Here is a 25,955-nt window from a genome sequence, read left to right on the forward strand (position 1 = left end):
TGCCGGGGAGAGAAACAGACACAGCGTGTTTATTAGAATGCGGGAAGGAGGCCTTCTTCCCCAGAGCACTGCTTCTCAGAGTCTGTATCAAGAGCAAGACAAAGTTGAAAATCGTATTCCTGAGAAGAAGCAAAAAAGGTAAAATTTTGCAAACAAACGGGTGGCTTTAACAAATGATAAAAAATTTTTTTTTTTTAAACAACAAAATTTCAAGTATTATTCCAGATGACACGGCAAACCCAACGCAGGAGGAAAGGCTAAGGACTCACAGAACCTATTGGCAGGAAGGGGCTGCTCCAGGCGGGCTGGGGCATCACCAGGGACAACCTGCAGCCTGGCCCCAGGCCACCCCAGCCCCGAGGCTGGGAGGAGTGATGAAGGCGGATAGCTCGGTGGGCTGCAGCTGTGCTGAGGAGGAGCCCCGTGTGTTAGTGACCCAAACATGCCCTTGGTGCTGGGGAGTCCTGGATGTCTGATGATTTTTTTTCATAAACAGGAACATATGCTTATTCTTTCAAATATCAGTGTCTCCAATTTTAGTCAATTTGTAAATATAAATTATATCATTTGTGCTACAGTTTGTGATATTTAAATCTCATTAGGAGATGAGCACCGAAGCTATGAAAACACACACGTGAGCCGCTGTGCGTCCTGCGGCTGGAAAATTGTGCTCCCTTTCGTCATAGCACAGTGTTTCTGACAAACTCCCCTTCCTCTCCCAGGACACTCTTCTTGAACAGAGATGTCTGCTTTGACTGTGGTTGTGGGACAGATACACAGGGACGGCTGATGGCTCTTGTTCCGGCCCCAGGGCTCTGGGTGCCACAGGTGGGGGTTCTCGCCAAGAGGGTCTCACTCCACAAAATAAAGGTCATACCAGAGTGCCCTATGCTGAGACCCCAGTCCCCACTGTGGGGGGTGGGGGACTGTGAAATGCCCTTAAAATGTCTGTTTTCAGTATTTTCTGAGATGCGTGTCACTGACTGCCAACACTCCTGAGCCATCACGGTGCCTCCCTGGACGCTCAGTTCTTGAACCTCGTCTGTTCACAGATGTGATTGAATTTCCTGTGGGAAAAAACAGTCAAATCATACGAGAGGGCATCACAGATGCATTCAGTAAAGGAATTCTGTACTTGTACCCAAAGGAACTACAGGAGACTGTGATCCTGTGCTTGAGGTTTGCAAGAGCATGTTTCTCATACAGCAAAGACACTAACCCCAAACGCAACCTTCTTTGTTGCTGTTTAGTCTCTATGTCATGTCTGACTCCTTTGTGACCCCTCCTTTCTAAATGTAAAATATAAGTGGAACATTTGGGCAATTTCCAGAAACTCAGACCTGTGCCTCGTGAGCATCCCCAAGGTACTGTGGGTGACCTCCTCTCTGAGAAGACGAGGGTTCCTTTGCTGCCCCCCTTCCCCACATTTTAATTGAGACAGGTTAGCCTGTTACTAGTGAAATCTCTTTCTTAGAATAAAATGATCTCTTCCACATAGTTTATGCTCAAATACAAACCAAGATTTTTATTTTACAGAATCACTCCCTTAGGGGTGGCTGCCTTTACCTGAGTCCTCATGATGACTCTTTTAACCAATTTCTTTAATTTGAACCTCAAATGGCTGTTTGGGATCACAGTCACCGCAAACAGCATCAATCCATGAAACTGACTTATGCGATCACTTTCCTCATGGTTTCAAAGCAGAGGCCGATCTACTCCTATGGGCGACCGCGCGTGGTGACATGAATGTCAACATGAACAGCCTCTAAAGACCCCGTGGGAAACTCCCAGGGAGAGCTCTAGCCATTGCATCACCATAGGTAGATCCAGGTGCATGGCGACGTGCACACGGCTGTGACTTGGGAAATGGTTCTCAGGGACCACAACCAGGGATTCGCACAGCGCTCAGCCCTGCACGTGTAGGCTGGGGACATGGAGGTGGAGAAGGAGATGAATGTGTATGGGCAAACATTTCATGAAATGACATAACAGAAGAGCAGAATTTCTAAGTGATAATGACTTTTACGCGGGCTTCCCTTGTGGCTCAGATGGTAAAGCGTCTGCCTACAATGCGGGAGACCTGGGTTCGATCCCTGGGTCGGGAAGTTCCCCTGGAGAAGGAAATGGCAACCCATTCCAGTATTCTTGCCTGGAAAATCCCATTGACAGAGGAGCCTGGTAGGCTAAAGTCCATGGGGTCGCAAAGAGTTGGACATGACTGAGAGACTTCACTTAATCACTTCACTTAATGACTTTTTTATATACTACATGACTTTATAAAGCATGACAATTATTAATGAATTAGTATATTTTTAAGTAGAGAACTGACTACTTCATGAACATCCCTAAAAGCTTCAAAATCAACATGGCCAAAAGATTTAAAGAAAAGCAGTTCCTGTTAGGAAACCACAGGTTTGTTTGCCTGTCTGCACTTGCTTCTCCAGCCCTGCCCAGCCCCCGCCCTGCCTGCACACTCACATTGCGTGGTGGGCCTTCACCTGAGTGCGGCAGTTGCGGCCCCAGTAGCAATCAGGACGGGATGTGACGGCCGCTGGGAAGAGAAAAAAATGAACACATGTCATGCACATGTCTACAGACTCGGCCTAGTGAATTTAAGCTGAGACCCAAAGAGACACTGCAGCTGAGACACACAATGCTTTGTTCCACTTCATAGCTCGCTTCCTTGTTCTCCAGGAAAGGAAAAAAATCTTTAATCGAAAATCCAGTTTAGAAATGAGATGACTCCAGTTGCCATCTTGTTTCAGGAACCCACCTCACCTGATCCAGAGCCTGTGCAGGCACCAGGCAAGGGGCGCTTAAGACAAGCATGGCCTTCGTGCCCCTACCTACCAGGCTGTGTCCCTGGCCCTGCTGTGAACTCAGAGTAAAGGCCCACACAGGGTGTTGAGCTATTGCAAAAGAGTGTGGGAGCCCACGCAAGCAGAACTGAACTGTGGGCCAGGAAGGGGCCAGGTGGTTCCTCACCTGGTAGCTCAGAAGCAGGAATGTTCTGCCGATACTGGTAGGTGAGCTCGCGGAAGCTCCGCAGGCCACAGCAGTAGCACAGCACGGTGTTCCCGGTGATTCTGTAATCTGGAAGGAACACAGCCTCTTACAGGCACAGCCCGCCAGTGGGTAGCATCATGTTTCCAGCACAGGAGAACAGACGTGGCTTGCACGCTGCTGGGGAACTAATGCACTGATCCATAGACAGGGTCAGACAGAGGGCTGGACATTTGGAAAACAAGAGCAAAACCAACCTAGACACCAACTTATTTCCTTATAGCACAATCATTCCATCTAGATTAAACATTTAAATATTTAGAACAATCTAAAAAAGTACTAAGAGGAATAATATTCTTCTCTTGAGCTATTTCTATGACATGAAAACCAAATGGCACAAAGGAAGGGATTTGTAAATGTGACTGCCTCTAGTTTACACATCACAATGGGAACACGTATAACAAAGGAGAAATACTAATGAAATAGTAGAGGATGTGTTTTTAACACAAATGACAATGTGTTGCACCATTAACAAAGATGTCACACAAATAATCTCCCAAGTCCAAAAATGAACCAAGGACACAGACAAGCATATATATGTCCCATATAAGAAAAAGATTTTCCATTTCATTTACCATCAAACATGGCAGATAAAATATCCCACCGTTTGCCTCTTTCATATTTACAAGACCTAGAGATCATGGCACCTGGTCCTGACACTTCATGGGAAATAGATGGGGAAACAGTGTCAGACTTTATTTTTTTGGGCTCCAAAATCACTGCAGATGGTGACTGCAGCATGAAATTAAAAGACGCTTACTCCTTGGAAGGAAAGTTATGACCAACTTAGATAGCATATAAAAAGCAGAGACATTACTTTGCCAACAAAGGTCCGTCTAGTCAAGGCTATGGTTTTTCCAGTGGTCATGTGTGAATGTGAGAGTTGGACTGTGAAGAAAGCTGAGTGCCGAAGAATTGATGCTTTTGAACTGTGGTGTTGGAGAAGACTCTTGACAGTCCCTTGGACTGCAAGGAGATCCAACCAGTCCATCCTAAAGGAGATCAGTCCTGGGTGTTCTTTGGAAGGAATGATGCTAAAGCTGAAACTCCAGTACTTTGGCTACCTCATGCAAAGAGTTGACTCATTGGAAAAGATTCTGATGCTGGGAGGGATTGGGGGCAAGAGGAGAAGGGGACGACAGAGGATGAGATGGCTGGATGGCATCACTGACTCGATGGACATGAGTCTGAGTGAACTCCGGGAGTTGGTGATGGACAGGGAGGCCTGGCGTGCTGCAATTCATGGGGTCGCAAAGAGTCGGACATGACTGAGCGACTGAACTGAACTGAGAGGGCAAACATTCAGCTGACGGGCTTAGGAGATGCTGGCACTCAGGCCCCAGGACATGCCTCAACCATGCAAACCAGTGACAGTAGTCCTGTTTATTATCCTAAGGGGATAACTGTGTTTTTGGGGGGAGGGGTGGCGCGGGGACGGGGACTGACTGTGAAACCTACAGGACTGCATGCTCAACAGCTTCAGTGGTGGTTCTAACAGTGAAAAGCTGGGAAGAACCTAAATATCCTTTAGTAACAAACTGGCTAAATGAACGATGGTATCAGAATGCTAAGTAATAACTAAAAAAAAATCAAGGCATAGACCTTTGTTGATGTAGGAAGAGTCCGAGATATACTGTTGGGTGAATAGGTTATTAAAAGCATGTCTGGCAGGATCTCGTTTATGAAAATGATACACACACACAGGTACATGCATTTAGAAGGTGGCTGTCAAAGTATTATGACTGGGTATATTTTAGGTGGTGGGATTTCTGATGATTTTCACTTTATTCTTCAGACTTTCTTGTACCACTTAACGTTTTCTTTGTGAACCACATCATTCTTATAAAAATAGCCATTAAAAAGCAAAAGAAGTTAAGACCCAACCGCATAGAACTGTCCCAACAGAGGAAACTCAAGATACTCACTATAATGTGTCTGTGAGACAAAATAACTTAGTACCTTTCAAGTCTTTATAATAATTTATGTGTTAGGGAAAAAAAAATCACTTACTGATTTTTCTGCACCCTCCATTAGTGACACAAAGCACTAGGTGTCCCTGGGAGAGGGGGTAAGCCTTCGCTGAGTCACCTGATGCACTGAGGGACAGGCCAGCAAAGACCCTGACAACCAGCCCTAGAATGTCAAGGCTGACCAGTGGTGGGGCCAGCACCTCGCCAGCTGTGTTCCTTCCCTCCCTTGTGTGAGAAAAGATTCTGGAACACGTCATGTCGACTCAAACCCAACAAGAAAAAAGAAATCTCAAAGTATCAGGACCTTTCTGTCTGTCTCTGCCAGGGTAGGCAGAGGTTGCAGGAGTGAACATGGGAAAGCCAACAAGCAATGCTGCCAGTGTGTGGACAGGCAGGAGGGACCGCTTGACCAGAGGCAGAGGTGCCCCTGGAAAACACCACCATCAGTAGGGGGCAAGTAGGCACAACAAGGCTTACCAGACAGCAGGAATACTCCCCTCTGCAGAGCCCCGAGGCTCTCAGTCAACATGTTTTTCCATGTCAAACCCCTGGTGGCCAGGTAATTCTGTAACAGGGAAATGGGCAAGAGAAGAAACATGAGCTTGGAGAAGGAAACACTAAAAAAAAAAAAAAAAGGAAACACTAAAATGGCAAAGAAGGAGCTTCTCTGGTGGTCCAGTGACTGAGAGTTCACCTTGCAATGTGGGGGGACACTGGTTTGATTCCTGGTCCGGGAAGGTCCTGCATGCTGCGTGGCAGCTGAGCCCATAGGGCCATAACTACGGAGCCCATGTGCTGCAACTCCTGAAGCCCCCACGCTCTACAGCCCGTGCTCTGCAACAAGAGACGCCACGGCAACAAGAAGCCCATGCAGTGCAACTAGAGAATAACCCCTAGTCTCTGCAACCAGAGAAAAGCCTGTGTAGCAATGAAGACCCAGCACAGCCAATAAATAAATATTAAAAAAAAAAAAGAACATACAACAAATGGCAAAGAGGGCTGACATTTCATAAAAGGCCCTGGAAGGTGGGTAGAGCCGAAACACCTAAGTGTGGTGGGCACTTGCAGAGGGTGAGTGTTGCATAAAGTTAGGGGACCTGCTTCCAGGAGTTTAGCTGGGAGGCCTGGATGGCCTGTTGGAACAGGAGGCCTGGGGCAGACATGGTATCACACCCACACAGTGCAGCACAAAATTTTCAACCAAGGAGCTTCTTCTCAGTCTCAAAGGGCAGACTAGCTTTAGAACCTCAAGTGTAAGAGTTGGCATTCTCTGAAATTCTGCAAAGACACTCCTATAGCATAGGAGCAGTGAGACCTAATTGCAGCCTGATTGGCCACAGTATGGTGACAGGCCCACGACCACGTGACAAGGAAGCCAGGGTCTACATCTGGGTGGGCTCTGCCCTCAAGACGCATGGAGCTGCTTGGTTCTGTGTAAACCTACAAGAGCGTGCCTGTGAATACCTAGCCAGAGAGCAGTGAGGTAGAGGAGGTGCTGTTCAGATGAGAAGGGCCTTGCCCTGGGGGTGTCATACCACATATATTCGGGTGAAGGGAAGACCCCTGGCAAGCGACACATGTGCATGTTAAACCCTGAAGTTCTAAGAGCCAGCTGCCCCCTGAAATGCATGAAGAGGGCCAGTGGGCAGTCCTGGTTCCACCCAAGGGCCAGCCGCTCCCCTTGCCTGCCCCAGGCAGGCTGAGCAGGACCTGGAACTGTGTAACACAATTACTGTGGCTTCTCAGTGTGAAGGGCAGGGAGGAATACCTATCTGGGGGGATACAGGGATAAACAGACATGCAGAGTCACAACATGCAGACACGCACAAACAGACATGCAAAGCCACAACACTGGACAGTCCTGGGAGGCCTCCCACTGGCCTCCACCTGGCCTGTACCTTCAGGACGTCCGACTCATAGTTGTTGTTGCTCAGCACCCCGTCCAGACACCGGTCACCCAGGTTGAGCTCTGTTGGGACGGAGGGAAGCAGCATTACCCATTTCATATGCACTTTATGAAAGCACTGGTCACCTGACAGGATAACCAAATTTCGTTCACTATGGATTCTATGAAGAATGGAAAGTTATGTGACATTATGGTCATGGGCGTTGGGCAGGGGAAGGATGGGGGAGGTGACAGTTAAGGAGTTTGGGATGGACATGTACACACTGCTGTATTTAAATTGGATAACCAACAAGGACCTACAGTATAGCACAGGGAACTCTGCTTAATGTTACATGGCAGCCTGGATGAAAGAGGAGTTTGGGGGAGAAAGGATACATGTATATGTATGGCTGAGTTCCTTTGCTGTTCACTTGAAACTATCACATTGTTTGTTAATCAGCTATATCCCATAATGAAATAGAAAGTTTAATTGAAAAAAAAAGTTGTGTGATGAAATATAATTTCAAACAGAGAAAAAGTAAAAGGCATTCCATTCCACTCCCCCCAGAAATGGTCCAGTCTGCACAGTCCCTGGTCTGGGGTTGTGAAGTCCAGACATGTGTTTTAGTGGGGGTGGTCCTTGTGCACGACTCAGAGTTCCCCTGTTGTTGTTATTGCTGTCTTGGAGCCAACACTCACTGACACTTGCAAATCTATGCAGACCTCTAGGAAAAGGAGCTAATTCATGGCGACCAATGTGGCCTTTCCCTGCTCAGGCACACAGCCAGCCCACCACTGGCCTCAAGTACACCAAGTGAACAAGGAAAGCTGGTGGCAATTGGTGGTGGGGCCAGCATTACCGCAGAACGGGGCCAGGCAGCCAAGGCAGCCAGTCCGGGCACAGCCCCAGTATAGGTGGCAGAAGGGCTGCAGGCAGATGGCACCTGTGGACACAGAGCACACGTACCAGTCACGCCACATGGCGAGGAGGAAGTTCATGTAACCATTAAATAAGTGACAAGCTCGATTTTCACCATCATCTAGAAACTGTTAATGTGCCGTACAGTTCAGCTGTTAGATTTTAAAATGACACCTTGGACAGGGTTCAATCCTTGCTTGGGGAACGGAGATCCAACGAACTATGCAGCCAACAGAAAAGAATAAAATGAGACACTGGAGAACTACTGGGTGACGTGTCAGATACAGATCTAGAAAGAGAGCCCCCCGTGTGTATGACAGGGGTAGGTTTCAACTGGTGACCAAAGACAGATTATCAAACAGTCGTGCAGGGACACCTGATGACACAGGTGGAAACACAGAACTGTATCTTTTGCTCAAACCACACACAGAAGTCCATGACACTTTGAAAACCAGGCTGGAAGGACACATGGGAGTGGCTCTGAGGTGGGGAGGGGCCCCGGGCAGATGGTGTACACACACACCCACACCCTCACTCACACTGCTGGGGGGCGATGCGGGGGTCCCGCTCACGCTCCGCTCTCCGGTCGGGCATGGGCTGGAAGCAGCAGGTGCATATGGCATGGCTTCCTTGCAGGGCGCACACGTAGTCCTGGGCTGTGGGACAGACAGGCTGCTCAGGCTGGTGCTGCCAGCACTGGAGCAGCAGCACGAGCGGCTCAGCCCACACCTGGAGGGGCAGCTACAAGATACGCATGAGGACACAGACCTACAAGAACACCTGGGCAGATCTCAGGCCAATTTTGCTAACAGCCAAGTGACAGTCTACCACTCAAACTAAAAGGTGTAATAGACGGAAAAGTGACCGAAGCTATCTTTTGGTTCAGTAGTTGGAGCTAGATTTCAAAGGCCACTTGCAGGTTTTCTAGTAAGGACAGATCATAAAACAGTAAAGTGATTTCTCTAGTCTCTGCTGGCTAACTCTGCACCAAGAGCTGTGTCAATGTGGCCTGGCCCCTGGTCACTCACGTACCACGTGAGGCTCTGTGCACTCACCATGGTCACAACGGGGCCTTCCATGCACCACCCTGGTCATCCCCACACGTAGGGGCCTACAAGGACACCCCCAAGAGTCGTGGCACAGCACATACGGCAGAAGGTTAAGAATGTGGCTCTGGGTCACAATTCTGAGGTCAGTGGCCTCTAGATAGCCTGAGGCTGACAGTGGCAAGGAGGCCAGGCCCTACAATGTAGGGCCACAAACCACAGTCCACATGTTCATTTTTCCTTTCTTAATGGCACCTAGGAACTCGCCCACTGAAATGGGCAGTGAACAGACAGTTCAGGGCGGCTCTGGTAACATCACATCCTGTTGCTGGAAAGAGGCCAGTCCCTCATTGGAGGAGCCCATGTGTGATGGTCACTTCATCTTTGGCAAGCATCCCGGGGCATGCTGACAGTCCCAAGGTAGTAGTGGGGAGGGGTGGGGAAGGGTAAGTGTCAGAATCAGGACTGTGTGTTCAAGAGCGGAGATCCACAAGTAAAGCTGATTATCTGGTTTCTTAGCTCAAAACAGGTCACGAAAAGCAACGAGCTATCTGAGCAGAGAAGAGCCAGCAGAAGCGCCACCCACACCCGGAGCAGTCAGGACAGCAAGGAGGGAGTGGCCATCTCACCTGCCGTGACACTGGCGGACGTGGACGGTGCATCCCCGGGGACCTGCGGTGCCCCTGGCTCGCTGCCGGGCCCTGGGTAGGGAAGGGGCTGCCCCGCCTGCCTGCGGTACTCAGGGCACTGTCTGCACACGATGGACGGCTGGCTGCAAGGAAAGCACAGAGCTTGGGGGGATGAGATGACACCCGCTCTGGTTGGTGCGTGAGGCTGAGGCTAGCGACAACAGTCCCAGACTGAATGACAAGCCAAGACCCAGACCCCAGCTCATGGGCCTTGTCCCGCCTCCATGTCTCAGCTCTGCATCAGCCACTGGACCCGGTGTGTGTGAAGGGGAAGGACAGCTGCCCTCCAGCACCCCCTAGCCCCCTACACTCACCCTGCACAGCAGCAGTCGGCAGGCTCTGCTCCCTGCCACCTCCCGGCCCCCCTTTTCCCACACTTCTCCAGCGCTCTCTCCCTCAGACACTCCTGGGATCTGGAGACATCTCCTGCCTGCCCCTCGACCCCCTGAGGCATCCCCTGGAGTGGAGCCTTCCTGTCCCCACACTGGGCAGGGTGCGCTCTTGCAGGTCTGACGCCACTCGTGCACACACTTCCCCTCATTAAAATCTGAAAATGCACAGGGCTGAATGCTGCTGTCCACAGCGCCTTTCAGCTGTATGCTCCTTAGCTGAGCCTTCAAACCTGCAGATGGTAAAACATAATCTGCAAGAAAGACATATGTGGACTCTCCTCTGGTCTCAGTCAGAGGATGCCTGCCTGAGCCTGCCACCCATGGGAAGGACAGACAAGACATGACTAGAAAAGGAAGAAACGTTGAAAAGACACTCAGCCATGTTTGGAAGAAAAAGATGTAAATGGGACTAAGTTACCTGCCTGTCCCAATACCCCGAGTGTCTCGGGGATCACTGCTGTCCCTCCACACACCCCAGGGAGTGCCGCCACCTGCACTCAACAGTGGGCATTTGTTGAGCGCCAATCTTGAGCTCAACCAGACGTCAGAAGTACAGCAAGGTATCCTCTCACTGAAACTCCTGACATGAACATCCTACTTCCACATGCTTGTCTCCAAGAAATAACTGGATATGTGGACTAAACTGTAAACACAGAATGTGCACTGTGGTTTTGTCCCAGGTTTCAAAATATTACAAAAAATGTCTCAAGCAATAAAAAAAAAATTAAGCATGTATGACTACACATGTGTATGAATGGATGAATATATAATAAAAACCTCACACAAAAGTGATTTTTGGTTTTCTTTTTGCTTGAACATTATGTGCTAAATTTTGTGAAAAGAGACAAACTGGGGGTGGGGGGTTTGTCTTTTTAAATATTATGGCCTCAATACAAAAATTCACACCCTGGACTTCTAAGTCAGGAGACATGAGCCAATAAAATAAGGTCTCCTAGGACTGCACCCTGTCTACCAGGTGGCTGTGGCTTTTTTGTAATAATACCCTGACAGATGGTAAGTACCTCAAGTGATACTCTAGGACGTATGTTCACTAGGTAAGCTGTGGAGAGTGAGTGTGCTTATGTGGTATTTGTATCAGCTGGTGAATCAAGGCACTTGATGAGGATTCAGCAAATAAAAAAGTATCATTTCCTGTGGCCAGTCTGTCACAATAATTAAGCCCAAGCATTATGCTACACACGCTGAACTTCTATAAGGCTGTATGTCAGTTATATCTTAATAAACTGGAAAACAATACAGATAAGCAACAAAAAAATAGAATAAATGTTCCACTGCATAACAAAAGAGAAAAAAGGCTATCACAGAAGGCAGGGCAGTGAGCAAGCCTCATCAGGGTCACCTGAATGAGTGGCGTGCTTGGCACAAGGCAGGCAACACGGCTGCCGGGTTGCGCCTCAACAGTGGCCTGGACCAGCAGGTCCTGGGAGGTGGTCAGACTCGGGCCGCCCACCCCGCTCCAGGCCCAAGGGGCTCACCTAACGTCCGAGGACTCACTGTCCACGTCCGACAGCTCCAGCAGGTCCTCAGAGCTGCCCTCCTCGTCGGAGAAGGCCCTCCTGACCTTGGGCTGCAGCATGTCCTGTGTGATCTTGTTCCTGGCGGCCATGCTGCGCAGATCCTCCTCGCTGCGCCTCTTGTCCGGGTGCTGCAGCAGGTACGCCTCCACCAGGTTGTTGAGGATGTGGTTTTTACAGATGCGCTCAACCGGACAGCGGCAGGTGGGGCACAGGGCAGACCGCTCCATCCAGCCCGAGTAGCAGGCAGCGCAGAAGGTGTGCATACAGGGCTGCAGGCTGAGGGCACGGGATGGGCTTCAGAGGCCTGGGGGCACTCGTGGGTGGAGCGTCTCCCCAGCAAGTGCAGCAGCCCCTTGGATGCAGGGCTCCAGGGGCATGGCTGGCCTGGGGCGTGAGGATCAAGGACCCAGGGTCATGCTGCCTCTTTCCTTGGAGGAGGAAATGGCCCTGCTCAGACTGAGGTTCGGGTACAAAACAGAAAAGTGAGCCAACTGCCCATCCCCAGCCCCTATGCTCTTTTGCCTCAGCAGGGCCTTGAGCCTGTGCTTCCTGGGCATTCCACCCACACCATGCGTGAGGTTAGCTGCTGGCGGGGTCTGCATCCTCAGCTAATGCTGGGGGAAGCCATCTGCCTTCCAAAACCCGCCAGAGAAACAGTCCCTGTGCAAAAACATGGCACCCACCTCAACTGCTCTAACTCTGTGCCTGTCAACTACAAGAAAGTAGAAAACAAAAAGAAACTAGAGGTCACATGGCACCCTAGGGAGGGCCAGGGAGGAAGAGCAGAGACACTGGGAGTGGGTGGAAAGGACACGCATTTCAGCTGAACTTCAGACAGATTAATTCCAAGTTCCCACAGAGAAGCAACGAGAGTTCGTTCTAGGAGGCTCGCCCATGCTAACTGCTAAGCTTCCTTTGCCAGGAGACACCGAGCCCTCGGTGCAGCTCTCCTGCTCCGCCCGAGGCCAACCTGAGGTCAGAGCCACAGCACCTCAGTCTCTCGGGCTCTTCTGTAGCTTCAGTCACCAGCCTGGTTTCTGGCTTGTCGGCCATACAAGGAAAACGGCTATGGCACTTTCAGCGGGTGCAGCCTCTGACCTGACCCAAAGGCCCACCCTACCCTTGGCCTCCCACAGGACCCCATTTGGGCGCACCTCACACAGTCGTGCAGCAGGTCCTGGCAGATGATGCACGTGAGCGTCTCCTCCATCTTGTCTGGCTTCATGGCCTCGGCTCTGACGTCAAGGGCAGCGGGAGGGTCTCTGCCTGGGTCTGTGACCAGTATGGGCAGGTTAAGGTCTGGCTCCCCATCTGCAAGGGAAGGGACACATTCTGACCGTCATGACCATGGAGGCAACACATCTCTTGTATTTACAGATGTCTTAAACTGTGGACAGAAGACCTCTTCCTTTGTGTATTTCAAAGGGCATTTTAAAGAAGGTTCACAATAAGTTTCCTAATCTGGTATATTTAAATATTGTTTTAGAACAGTTAATAGTATAAAAAGACACTCAGGATACATAGGTACGAGAAAAGGCCAGTTGTCAAATAGCATTTGTGTATGAAGTCATTTTTGTTTAAATAAAAAAATGTGACTCATATGCATACAGGAAAGTGCTAGAAAATACAGACCATCAGATGTTACCAGGAGCACTGATGAACCTATTTGCAGGGCAGGAACAGAGACAGAGACCTAGAGAGACTTGTGGACACAGTTGGGGAAGCAGAGGTAGGGCAAATTGGGAGAGCAGCATTGACATATTTCACACACTATCATATATAAAATAAATAGCCAGTGGGAAGCTGCTGTGCAGCACAGGAAGCTCAGCTGGGTGCTTCTGTGGTGACCCAGATGGGTGGGATGGGGTGGGGGTGGTGAGAAGGAGCTCAAGAAGGATGGCATATATGTATATGTATAGCCGATTCTTATTGCTGCACAGCAGAAACTAATATAATGCTGTAAAGCAACTATACTCCAATTAAAAAATAATTAAATTTAAAAATGTTACCAGGAGCTTAAAATCTCTTTTTTTTTTGGCTGACATGTTTAATTTTTCTATATCACAGATTAATTTTTACTTTTAATTTATTAGAGAAACATGATTTAAAAAGTCAAATATTTAAAAGAAAACAAAAGCAGCAGCCCTCTGCCCCAGCCTCTGCTCACCTTCACCATCTCCCCCTCCTCTGAGGAAAGGACTTTCTTGCTGCCTAACAATGTCTTTTAGCTGTTTCTTCTGGTCCCAGCCTCTGTGTTTCTGGATTGTCACACTACATTTACGCTGAAGATTTTAGGTATCTCCTGATATTCATTAAAACAGAGGAGGATTTTGCCCTTTGAGTAGCCTTCCCAATATTATTCTAACACAATTATTGGGTCAGTATATTGTAGGTATATTACTATGCTTAAATAGTCTGTTCAGTCAAACAGCATATTAGAATTTCCTTTCTTATATACTTTTTCATTTCTGATAATTAAAAATGGCTTCATTTTTATACATGTTTATGTATCTGTTGCCAATTCATTCCACACCTTCCCAGGTCAATGAACTCATTTTCCACTCAATACACTAGACAATACAGTTTCTTTCTAAGGCCCATCTTCCTTCCCATCACACTGCTCCAATCCACGGGCAGCCCTCAGGTCTGCCTTACAGCTACTGTCTTACCAACTACATTTCCAAACATTTTTTACAGTCTTTTTAACTTTCGCTTTTAAAGCATAGATTTTTCTCTAAATTGTCTTTAATGTGAAGTTTCAAACTATCACTTAAAGATAACATACTCTTAAAAATTGGCTGTTGTATCAGGACAGAGTCACAACTCGAGAATATGGCTTCCAGGGGCTTCCCTGGTAGCTCAGTGGTAAAAAAAAACCCGCCTGCTAATGCAGGATGGAGAAGACAATGCCACCCCACTCCAGTACTTTTGCCTGGAAAATCCCATGAATGGAGGAGCCCTGTAGGCTGCAGTCCATGGGGTTGCTCAGAGTTCGACACGACTGAGCGACTTCACTTTCACTTTTCACCTTCATGCATTGGAGAAGGAAATGGCAACCCACTCCAGTATTCTTGCCTGGAGAATCCCATGGATGGAGGAGCTCTGTAGGCTGCAGTCCATGGGGTCGCTAAGAGTCGGACACGACTGAGCAACTTCACTTTCACTTTTCACCTTCATGCATTGGAGAAGGAAATGGCAACCCACTCCAGTATTCTTGCCTGGAGAATCCCATGGATGGAGGAGCTCTGTAGGCTGCAGTCCATGGGGTCGCTAAGAGTCGGACACGACTGAGCAACTTCACTTTCACTTTTCACCTTCATGCACTGGAGAAGGAAATGGCAACCCACTCCAGTATTCTTGCCTGGAGAATCCCAGGGACAGGGGAGCCTGGTGGGCTGCTGTCTATGGGGTCTCACAGAGTCAGACACGACTGAAGTGACTTAGCAGCAGCAGCAGCAGCTAATGCAGGAGACATGGGTTTGATCCCTGATCTGGGAAGCCCCTCATACCACAACTAAGCCCGCGCACCACAACTACTGAGCCTGTGCTCTGGAGCCTCAGAGCCACAACAATTGAAGCCTGCAAGCCCCAGAGCCCGAGCTCTGCAACGAGAAGCCACCACAGTGAGAAGCGCACACATGTCACCAGAGAGTAGCCCTGTTTGCTGTAACTAGAGAAAAACTTGTGCAGCAATGAAGACCCAGCATAGCCAAAAAAAAAAAAAAAAAGAATGCAGTTTGCAGACTGATAACATATCCTGGCAGTAAACACAGTTCAATCCCAATGGTACAAACAGTAAAGAAAGGGCCCAGGCTGCCATCTGCTGTCAGCCTAAGACAGCATCCTCAGGCTTTGGCAGACGGTGGGGCCCCAACAGGTGCAGGTTGGATGGTCCTGCTGGGGCCCTGAGGTTACATGAAACCTTGAGATTCTGACCTGCTTTTACTCTCTTCTTAACAGGCTCCAAATCCTCCTGATCCTGGGGTTCCGACAGAGAAAAGGAAGCCCCCTCTCTGTCTGGGAGAGTTAAAGGGAAGCTGGAGATTTCATCACTTGTCACAGATGGACCACACCCCTTTGGAGAGATGTCTGTACCTCTGGAGCCTGTGAGAGGGACAAACAAGAAAGTCTGATTCACCCACCTCAGAAGAAGAGACAGCAGATCGAAGTGTCACTAATTCAAACTAGGCACAGGGGACGCAAGATGCCGTTAAAAAACCCAGAAAACTGGAAGGGTTCATTCTATGTGATTTTTACAGTATATGAATTATAAAACCTGTAAAAAATACCACACTGCTATAGTCCCCTATCCCCAGGCTTTCTCTTGAGGATGGAACAAGACAGCAACTGCTACAGAAACCTTACTACTGACAGCCTGATGCCTGACGCCACCATTGAACTCCTCAGTGCTTGTCTGTCCCCGTAACAACACAGGGCAGAAAGAGTGAATAGAAAGCACTGCAGCTACCGCCCCGAGACCCCCATTCTCACTGGAGCTGGAGGGAGGCCCTCGGCCTGCGGAGGTGGGCTCCATGGAAGAGGTAGAGGCCGTGGGGAAGAGGTCCGACGTGGACGTCGATGGCTGTGGTTCCTCAAAGCACACCTGAGTGGCGGGCGACGACAGAAGGACCTGGGGATCCTGAGGATCGTCACCTCGCCCTGCACCTGAGGTATCTTTGGTCACGTGGAACATATTTTCTTTATTAGCTTCTGTGAACACAGAAGTAGCAGGAGGAAAATATAGTCAGGGCACAGATGGGCACCACCGCCTCAGGCAAGCTATTCCTGTTGACAGAGACAGTCAACACACAGACCCACTTTACACACACCCACTCCTCTTGGAAAATCCCACTTACCAAAGGAGTCTTGTGTTACACCTTGCTTTTCATTTAGAGATTCGTAGAGGTATGCCACGTCTGAAAGGAATTAACCAAATCACAGCACTGTTAGTCACGTGCCAGGGGAGAACTCACATTTCTCTTCTGTTCCCTCCCATTACCTCACAGCCACTTTGTCCTTGTCGACTATTTTGACTTATCAGCTAGTAACCACAGCTGCCAGTTTAAGGGAATTTAAAGCAAGTGATCCAAAACAACTGAACCAAAGCCAAAATAAATAAGCCTCAGGAAACTCATCTGGCATGAAGAGGCTGACTAAGGGAAGCAGAGCAACAAGGAGGGATGAGTCTATGCCTCGCGTATTTCAAACCACCAGAAGCGGACACAAAATCCTTCTGTGTGGCCAGGGGTGGCTTTGACTATGCTGAGGACAACCTAGGGAACACCCGCCCCCTTCTTCCTATTTTGGGGGCACCATTTGAAGGACTCCCCTAATTCTGTCCTGCATCATTCTTCTTCCACAAACACAAACGTGGATGCTCAGACTGGGACAAGCTCCAGTAGAATCCTGTCTGACCTCTGCTGTCCACTGTTAAGTGTCCCAGAGCAGAGCCATCTGTGGCCTCCAGCCCCCATTCTAAGTCTTGTTCTCAATTTAGGAGTCTTTTTCTGTCAGCTTACCCCTCCCCATTCACTCACTTCTCCTTGGCTACCATTTTGAGACCCGTGGCTCATGACCACGGTGGCATTTCTGAAGAATGGCTGGGGCTCAGACTGCAAGGCCAACATTCCCATTCTTCAACAGACACTACCCACACCAAGAATCTACATAAACACAAAAGGGATGCAGGTAAGCTAACATTCCTTCAGGAAATACTGGCTTCAATAAGCCTCTTCCCACAATGCTTTCCAGCTGTTTCAGGGCCCCCTGCCACACCTCACCTGTGGGTCCAGCCCAGAAAACCCCCCTCTTACTGTGTTCTGGCTCATTCTTCCTGTACACCAAGTAGATGACATCCCCAGTCTGTAAAGGGCAAGTTTGCTTCTTAACAACCTTCAGCTTGTTAATGACAGTTCCATTGGCGCTGTAGGGGCAAGAAAATGGAATTTATCTTACTTAAAATAACTTGGAGTTAAAAGTTTCCTTTTCTACAATCAGTAGAAAGGCAGTTCAATTTTTTTAATTTAAAAAAGTTTTTGGCGGCGGCACACAGAACATGGGATCTCATTCCCCAACCAGGGACTGAACTGACATCCCCAGCACTGGAAGTGTGAAGTCTTAATCACTGGACTACCAGGGAAGCCCCTATCACCTTGAAAATGATAAATACTCATAGGAATGATATAAATATTTGTGTTGCCTTACAATTCTCTAAAGGAAATCCTTGCCTGTTGTGCTGTCACTCACAGCCAAATGATGTTGTCAAGTGTTTGAACATCTTCACTGTTCCAAACTCATGTTCTCCTCCTGGTGAAGCCCTGGAATCCACCAGCAGCATGTGCTTTGACTTCCAGCTTCTCTTCTGCACCAGACTCTGTCCACAGACCTACCCCTCCCTCCAGCAGCCTTAGCCCCTCTCAGTTCATTCGTCACATGAGCACCAACGGCCCCCATGAGACAAGCTCTGCGTGCTAAGTTGCTTCAGTTGCGTCTGACTCTGTACAACCCAGTGGACTGAAGCCTGCCAGGCTCCTCTGTCCATGGGATTTCCCAGGCAAGAATACTGGAGTTGCCATGCCTTCCTCCAGGGCATCTTCATGACCCAGGGATCACTCACATCTCTTACGTCTCTTGCATTGGCAGGCAGGTTCTTTACCACTAGTGCCACCTGGGAAGCCCTGAGACAGGCTCTGGGCAGAAGCAAATCAACACACAACTACCGATGACAGGAAGACAGTGTGATTCCTGTGCTTGGGATGCCGCTCCAGTTAATCAGGGACCAGTCAATCAGGTGCTTAAACCCCTTAGTGACTCCTTACTGTTCTCAGTCTAAAGTCTGGTCTCTCCAGCGTGGACATCAGGGTCTTCCTGCTGGTGCTTCTGGACCTCTGCAGTTGCTGTTCCTTCTGCATGGAACACCCCTGCCCCTCCAGCCACCTCGGCCAAGGGAGGCAGTGGCTTCTGGAAGCTGGGACAGAAGACAGCTGCTTCTCCTCTAGAGCCTCCAGAAAGAGCTGATGCCAATGAGACCTGAATTGGACTTTGGGCCCCCTTTTGACTTTCCCTGGTGGTCTAGTGGTTGAGAGTCCGCCTGCGAACGCAGGGGACACAGGCTGTATCCCTGGTCCAGGAAGATTCTGCATGCCATGGGGCAACTAAGCCTGTGCACCACAGCTGCTGAGCCTGGTCTCTAGAGTCTGTGTGCTGCAACTATAGAAGTGCAGAAGCCCCATGCTCCACAACAAAAGAAGCCACTGCAATGAGAAGGCCATGCACAGTAAGGAAGAGTAGCGCGCGCTTGCCACAACTAGAAGAAGCCTGGTACAGCAACGAAGACCCAGCAGAGCCTAAAATAAGCGAATAAATATTAAAAAAGAAAATCAGGGACCACACTGCTGGATGGGAGGGCAGCGGATACTACTGGGAGAGACAGAAGCCTGAGTCAGATGGGACAGGAGGCGCCTCCCTGAGGAGGTCCTCCTGAGTGGACAGAGACTAGACTGCAACCAAGGGGAGGAGCGCACCTGAGCAACCTCCTCCCCCTTAGCCAATTTTGGGCACTTGGTCTGCCCTGGCCCTAACTCCATGGCTGCACTCTTACGACTCCCAGTGAGGAAGAGGCTCTAGCCTGGCCTCTGAGCAGGCTTCCACTACTCTAGATTTCTGTATAGGGCCAGACAGTAAATAGTGCAGGCGGTGTTGTCATACCATCTCTTGTTTCGAGTCCTCAGCAGCTGGCAGCAGGTCCCTGGAAGGCTGGGCTGCCTTCCCAGTAAAAGCCCACTTACAGAGACCAGCAAAGCTGTCTCACACAGCCGCGGCTCTGCTGCCAGGCTCAAGATCCATCCTCAAGCTCTTTCTAACCCAAAAGTCTGATTTCACTTTTCTGCTTAAAAAGTGAAAGTGAAGTCACTCAGTCGTGTCCGACTCTGCGACCCCATGGACTGTAGCCTACAGGCTCCTCCATCCATGGGATTTTCCAGGCAAGAATACTGGAGTGGGGTGCCATTTCCTTCTCCAAGGGGTGCTTAAACCCTTAGTGACTCCTTACTGTTCTCAGACTAAAGTCCGGTCTCTCTAGTGTGGACATCAGGGTCTTCCTGCTGGCACTCTGGACCTCTGCAGCTGCTGTTTCTTCTGCGTGGAACACCCCTGCCCCTCCAGCCACCTCGGCCAAGGGAGGCAGTGGCTTCTGGAAGCTGGGACAGAAGACAGCTGATTCTCCTCTAGAGCCTCCAGAAAGAGCTGACACCAATGAGACCTGAGTTGGACTTTGGGCCCCCAGGCCTATAATATCCCAGATTGCTGTTGTTTTCAGCCACTGAGCCTTTGGTTATTACAACAACAGTATAATAGTATAATCCTATTAATACAAAATAAATATGTATATATTTTTAGTGGGTGAGTGCAATTTGGAAAGCTTTTCACTTTCACACACTACTTATGTGGTGTAATAGTAAAAAAGAAAGGCAAACTTCTTGATTTGGGGAAGCCTAACTTGCATATGTTTGTAAAAGCCCAAAATGTATCACTGCCTTTTAAGTTTTACTTCTGAGACATTTTTGCTTTAATCTGAAAACATTCAAGAATTGTCACTAGCACCAGTGTCACTAAGTAGCCCATCCTAGAAGCCCGAAAATATATCTCCCAATACCCAGAGACCCTAGCAGACTTCTGAGCTATAGAAAGTGGGCCTTTGTCTCTTCTCTGCAATCACTGGCTAAAGTCGGCTTCCTGAAGCTATGAGGAAACAGGAACGAAGTTCAGAAAGAGCTTACCTGGTATCTTCCAGTGATACCTGACCAGATTTTTCATCCACTGTAATTTTACAGTGATCTCCAGAGACCAATTTATTGCCAGGGAATGAAAGGTCACAACCTAAAACAGAGAGGAGGGTGTGCAGAGAAGGGGAATACAACTGTGGGTACTGGGCACAACACTATGCTTTGTTTAATGATATCATACGACCAGAAGTCAAGACCCACTAAGTCAAGACCCAAAAAGCATTTAAGTGTTAATCCAAAAGGAAAAGGGACTATGTTTTGAACCTTTCTGCTTCCTCATTACCCAGAGGATATACCCCATCAACACCTCTAGCGATACATCAACTGCTTCATGGTGACGTTTTACAATATGCACATGTATGCAGACAACCTGGTAAGTATTATAGAACTTTGAGAAAAACCTAAGGGGCTTATTAAATATCTTCAGTATCGTAGTCCTGAGTTTCTTCTGTGTAATCTAAGGTTTCATAAATGGTCACAAAATTGAAGCAATGACAGATTCACAAAAATATGACTGAGTTATCACAGGCACACGTACACGTTTAAGAAAATTTAAAACAAAACAGAGATGTATCCATAGCTGAATACAATCATTGTATTCTCATTAAATCCAAGGGGGAAATCCTCAAATACTTTGTTCTCTCCTAAAATCAAAAGAATAAACGCTTTCAGGAGTGTTTTAATACCAAGTCACTAATCTGCCTATGATAGGTTTGCACCGTAGCTACTAAGGTTTATAGTAGCTTTATTTTATTGTTTTGGGGGCCATGCCCTGCGACTTGTAGGATTTTAGTTCCTCAACCAGGGATTGAGTCTGCACCTTTGGCAGTGAAAGCACACAGTCCTAACCACTGGACAGCTAGGGAATTCCCTACAGTAGCTTTATTTTTAATAACCAAACGTGGGAAGCAGTACAGTACAAGTACCCATCAACTGGTGGCGAATTAATACACACACTGCAGAACACTACCCAGCAACAACAAGGAACACAACTTGATACACATAACTGCCAAGGGTGAACCTCAAAAGCACCAGCCAAGAGAAAGAAGCCGGACCCAAAGACAGTGCTGCGATAATGTGTGATTTCCCTTAGATGGCTTTAGACGGTGTTCTGGAAAAGGCAGAACTACAGGGAGAGAAATCATATAGGTGAGTGTCAGGATTTAAGGTTGAAAGGGCAGGGACAGACTCCAAAAGACCAGGAACTTTCTGAGGTGATAGAAATGTTCTATATCTTGATGGTAGTGGTGCCTCCATTTCTCAAAACTCATTGAACACCTAAAAGGGGCAAATTTTACTAAGTGTGAACTATGCTTCCATAACCCTTAAACCTTATTTGCCCAAACACTCCACATTATGGGAAGTATTTTGTTACATTTATCTGAGGTGAATTTCACCTGTGCTCAAGACTGTCCCATTACACTGAACAAAACCACCAGGATGGTCTCACAGCCCCAGAGCCAGGCTGGTCACTGTGGCACCGGAGTGGGGCTTTAATAGGCTTCTCCACGCCAGAACATCAGCATTCCAATTGAGAACTAGAATATTGTGTGCTTGTCTTTCAGTTCATTAATCTCTCCATGGCTGGTATGCATTTCTGCCACTCTCCGAGAATGGGGAGCTCTTTGGGAAGGTGAGGACTCCCACTTCCCCCCAACACACATCAACTCAGCTCTCCCTTTTTCTCAAAATAATGCCTAGTACATAGCAGGTGTGTAACAGTTTTAAAATAATCAAGTTCTATAACCTGTGTGCCCCCCAAAATTATACACTGAAACCCTATCCCCTAAAGTGACTGTATTTAGAGAGAGTGACTGTGGATGATAAAGTTAAATAAGATCATCAGTGTAGGGCCTTAATCGGAGAGGGTTGAAATACTTGTAAGAGGGAGACACCACAGGTCTCTTGGTCCAGTATGCGAGGACAGAAAGAGAAGGCAGCTCTCTGTGACCCAGGAAGAAGAGTTCTTATCAGGAAACAAATCAACTGACACCTTGATCTTGGACTTCCTAGAAATAAATTTCTGTTGTTTAAGCTTCCTGATCTGTGGTATTTTGTTATGGAGGCCTAGGCAGATTTTTAAACTCTACATTTTGCTGGAAAGGTTAATACATTCAAGGAAAGGACTTTCACTGAATCAGCTCAACTACATATTTATGTTCCTTGCTTTGTTGTTCAGTCACTAAGTCATGTCCAACTCTTTGCAACTCCATGGACTGCAGCACACCAGGCTGCCTTGTCCCTCTTTATCTCCTAGAGTTTGCCCAAGTTCATGTCCATTGAATCAGTGATGCTATCCAACCACCTCATCCTCCGTTGCCCTCTTCTCCTTTTGCCTTCAATCTTTCCCATCATCAAGGTCTTTTCCAATGAGTCGACTGTTTCGCATCAGGTGGCCAAAGTATTGGAGCTTCCTTGTATTAACGTGTAAAGTGATACTATAGTGTTGTGTTATAATAACAATGGCTAACGTTAAGTGCTAACTCTTAGCTAGGCTTCTTTTAATCTTCACAGTGACCCTATAAAGTAGGTACAAAGGCATTGAAATGTAAATTTTTAACCCAAAGTAAGTTGTGCTGTGGTGGTGGTGCTGCTGCTTCTGCTGGTGTCATGGTGGCCCTGGAGGTGGCGGTCTCCAGGGCTTCTGCTCTTCATCAAATATCCATTTACATGAATTAACGCATCTTGAAAAGTTTCTAATAATCCATAAATATTTTTAAAGTTGTAAAAAAATAATAACTTGATGCTGGGGTTTAAGACTGTCTCCCAAAAGACCCCAACAGAAAAACAGGTACAGGTACATCGTACTGGGTAAAATGAAGCCAAAAAATACTTGCTTTTAAATAGTAATCTTTTCTCATTCTCTCTTGTTTAAAGTATAAAGTCAGAATAACAATGTATTATTTTCATTTTAAAAAATATTTATTTATTTGGTTGCATCAGGTCTAAGTTGCATCATGTGAACTTAATTGGGGCATGTGGGATCTAGTTCCCTGACCAGGGATGGAACTCCAGTTCCCCTGCATTGGAAGTGCGGAGTCTCAGACACTGCACCACCAAGGAATTCCCAGAGTCACAATTTATTAATTTGCATAAAACCAAAATATTTTTGTTGGCCTCATCAGTGCACTGCACTCTCAGTATAAAAGCTACAAGGGAGGTTAAATTATCAGAGGTCTTGAGGCAGTACACGACTGAGCAACTTCACTTTCAGTTTTCACTTTCACGCACTGGAGAAGGAAATGGCAACCCACTCCAGCGTTCTTGCCTGGAGAATCCCAGGGACGGGGGAGCCTGGTGGGCTGCCGTCTATGGGGTCGTACAGAGTCAGACATGACTGAAGTGACTTAGCAGCAGCAGAGGCAGTAAGCATGGAGGGTGAGGGCTCTTCCTCTCACTACTTGTGTGACTTTCTTCAAGTCCTTAGCTTCCCCTTTCATTAAATCAACAAATATTTGAGCAACTCTATTCTAAGAGCTGGGACTTGAGATCTTTTTAATGTAGTTGTTTACAGCTATAAATTTCCCTCTAAGCACTGCTTATCTGCATCCCCTAAGTTTTGGTACATTATAGTTTGGGGCTTCCCTGATAGCTCAGCTGGTAAAGAATCCTCCTGCAATGCGGGAGGTCTGGGTTCAAACCCTGGGTTGGGAAGATCCCCTGGAGAAGGGAAAGGCTACCCACTCCAGTATTCTGGCCTGGAGGTCCATGGACTATATAGTCCATGCGGAGAAGGAAATGGCAACCCACTCCAGTATTCTTGCCTGGAGAATCCTGGTGGGCTGCTTTCCATAAGGTCGCACAGAGTCGGACACAACTGAGGCGACTTAGCATGCATGCATGCATGCATATAGTCCATGGGGTTGCAAAGAGTTGGACATGACTGAGCGATTTTCACATACGATATTTTTACTTATGTCAAGATATTTTCTAATTTCCCTTTGGATTTCTTCTTAGACCCACTGCTTCTTTAAGAATGTTATTTAATTTCCACATATCTGTGGATTTTCCAGTGTTCCTTCTGCTTTGCTTTCTAATTTCATTTCTATTAAGGTTAGAGAAGATGCTTTGGGTAGTAATAAACTTGAGAAGATTGCATTCCCGGGGATAAATTATTGTAACTACTTCATAAAGTTGTGGTGAGGATTAACTAACCTCAATGAAGCACTCAGAAGTGACTGGGCAGACCGTTAAGTGAATACATGGCAGCTGTTATACGAAAGCCCATTCCACTGGAAAAACTGGACGGCAGAATGCGCCCCGCCCAGGGTCCTCCCATAGCCCGGTGGGCCCGGTCTCGCCCTGCTCCTATCACCAGGCTTCCGCCCTCAGCCCCCGGCTTCTGTCCTTCGGTCCCCGTCCCCCACCCCCATCCCGGGTCCCTGATCCCCGCCCCCGTGCCCTGACCCATCCCCAGGCTTGTCCCCCGCCGGTCCCACGTTTCCCATGCCCGCTCTCCGCCCCGCACCTCTTCTTCGCCCGATGGTCCACTCCCGTTTCCTCAGGAGGACGTGCGGCTCGCCCTCCTCGGCGCCCAGGCGAAGAAGCCTTCCCCACGGCTGCTGCTGGGGCGGCTGCTCGCCTTCCCCCGGCCGCTCCATCGGATTCACATCTGACGAGACCCGGAAACGTCGGGTAAGACCCGGACCGCAAGGGCAGAGGCTGCGGCCTGCCGCTCCTCCTCGGCGCCCGCGCCCCACCGCTGCGGCCCGCGCCGCGAGCCTCCCCAGCGTCCCGCCGGACGCCCGCGCCCGTCGCCAGCTTACCCCCCGCCCCGCGCCGAACCCGGAACCGGCCGCGCAGCCACCGCTGCTGTCAACAGACATCGCAGATCCCTCAGCTGATCCGCTGGGCGGGGCCCACAGCGTCCTTGCCCTGCGATTGGCGGGCGGTGGCAACCACCGAACGCGGCGGCTAGAGTGGAACCTGGGGGACGGGCATCGAGAGTGGACACGTGGAGGATAGCGGAGCATGCGCAGAGGATAGGTTGCGGGCTTGGACGCCATCTTTGATGTTGGCCGGGACAACTTGGTGTTCCCGGATCTCGGAAGTAGCCGAAGTCAGCCACATGTTAAGTCCGCGCAAAGGGGTCAGAGTAACGAGCACTGGGCACCGAAGCAAATTCCCAAAGCTGCGTTGGAAGTGCAGATGGCGTTTAGAAGTGCGAAGCGACGGTCTGCCTTACATCTGACGAGGTAAATGCAAGTTGAAATTTCCCAAGGCCATTTTTCTGGCGATCGGAAAGTTGATAGTACCCTGGGAGAGCTCTGGAAAGCGCGAGCATCTCGGCATTGGTTGGCACCTCTTGGAGGCGGTGATACAGTCTCCATTTTAAACGCACGTTTCCTGGACTCAAACGATGCTGCCTTTTGGGATCTGGCGGCGCTTCGGTGAGTGTTCCAAAGGAGATTGATCTGGGATCGTCCGTGCTGAGCGGGTGAGAGTGAAAGTGCCGAGTCCCGGGAGCCGGCCATGCGGTTCAGAGTAGCGAGGCCACGTCTGACCGACCAGGACGTCGACAAGGAAGTAGCCACCCGTTTGTGTAAGGAATAAATGGGTCCATAGGCTCACAAAAATAATGTGAAAGGACAGGAAATGCCTTGTGAAGAAAGAGTAGCAGTCACGGGAGTGAGGGAGACATCTTACATCATTTGTAGTTTTTACCGTTTT

General features: G+C 48.6%; 1 protein-coding gene across 2 annotated transcripts; it reads right to left on the bottom strand.

Moving 5' to 3' along the window:
• Positions 1-25,206, bottom strand: CHFR (checkpoint with forkhead and ring finger domains). Of its 2 annotated transcripts, XM_070386373.1 has the most exons (17): positions 25,052-25,206; positions 24,754-24,897; positions 20,280-20,379; positions 17,316-17,425; positions 16,359-16,418; positions 15,994-16,212; positions 15,439-15,606; positions 12,657-12,813; positions 11,461-11,778; positions 9,513-9,655; positions 8,377-8,493; positions 7,779-7,862; positions 6,932-7,002; positions 5,511-5,598; positions 2,986-3,093; positions 2,479-2,551; positions 1-1,067 (listed from the first exon to the last, which is right to left on the bottom strand). In XM_070386373.1, exons 2-17 carry the CDS (start codon positions 24,884-24,886, stop codon positions 1,025-1,027), a joined length of 1,992 nt encoding a protein of 663 aa, XP_070242474.1. In that variant the 5' UTR covers positions 24,887-24,897; positions 25,052-25,206; the 3' UTR covers positions 1-1,024. The 2 variants fall into 2 exon arrangements, with proteins under 2 accessions (XP_070242474.1, XP_070242473.1); XM_070386372.1 differs by lacking the exon at positions 25,052-25,206 and having other exon boundaries at positions 24,754-25,043.
• Between the last annotated feature and the right edge of the window lie 749 nt (positions 25,207-25,955).

Source organism: Bos mutus, chromosome 17 (assembly GCF_027580195.1).
Source record: "Bos mutus isolate GX-2022 chromosome 17, NWIPB_WYAK_1.1, whole genome shotgun sequence".
Lineage (NCBI taxonomy): Eukaryota > Metazoa > Chordata > Mammalia > Artiodactyla > Bovidae > Bos > Bos mutus.

Excerpts from the sequence above, each read along its gene's own strand:
- CHFR (XM_070386373.1), bottom strand. The coding sequence starts at position 24,886 with ATGGAGCGGCCGGGGGAAGGCGAGCAGCCGCCCCAGCAGCAGCCGTGG. Across the intron at positions 8,494-9,512 it reads GTCCGCCAGTGTCACGGCAG|CCCAGGACTACGTGTGCGCC; the intron begins GTGAGATGGCCA and ends TCTGTCCCACAG. Across the intron at positions 5,599-6,931 it reads ATGAGTCGGACGTCCTGAAG|AATTACCTGGCCACCAGGGG; the intron begins GTACAGGCCAGG and ends TCCCTGTTACAG.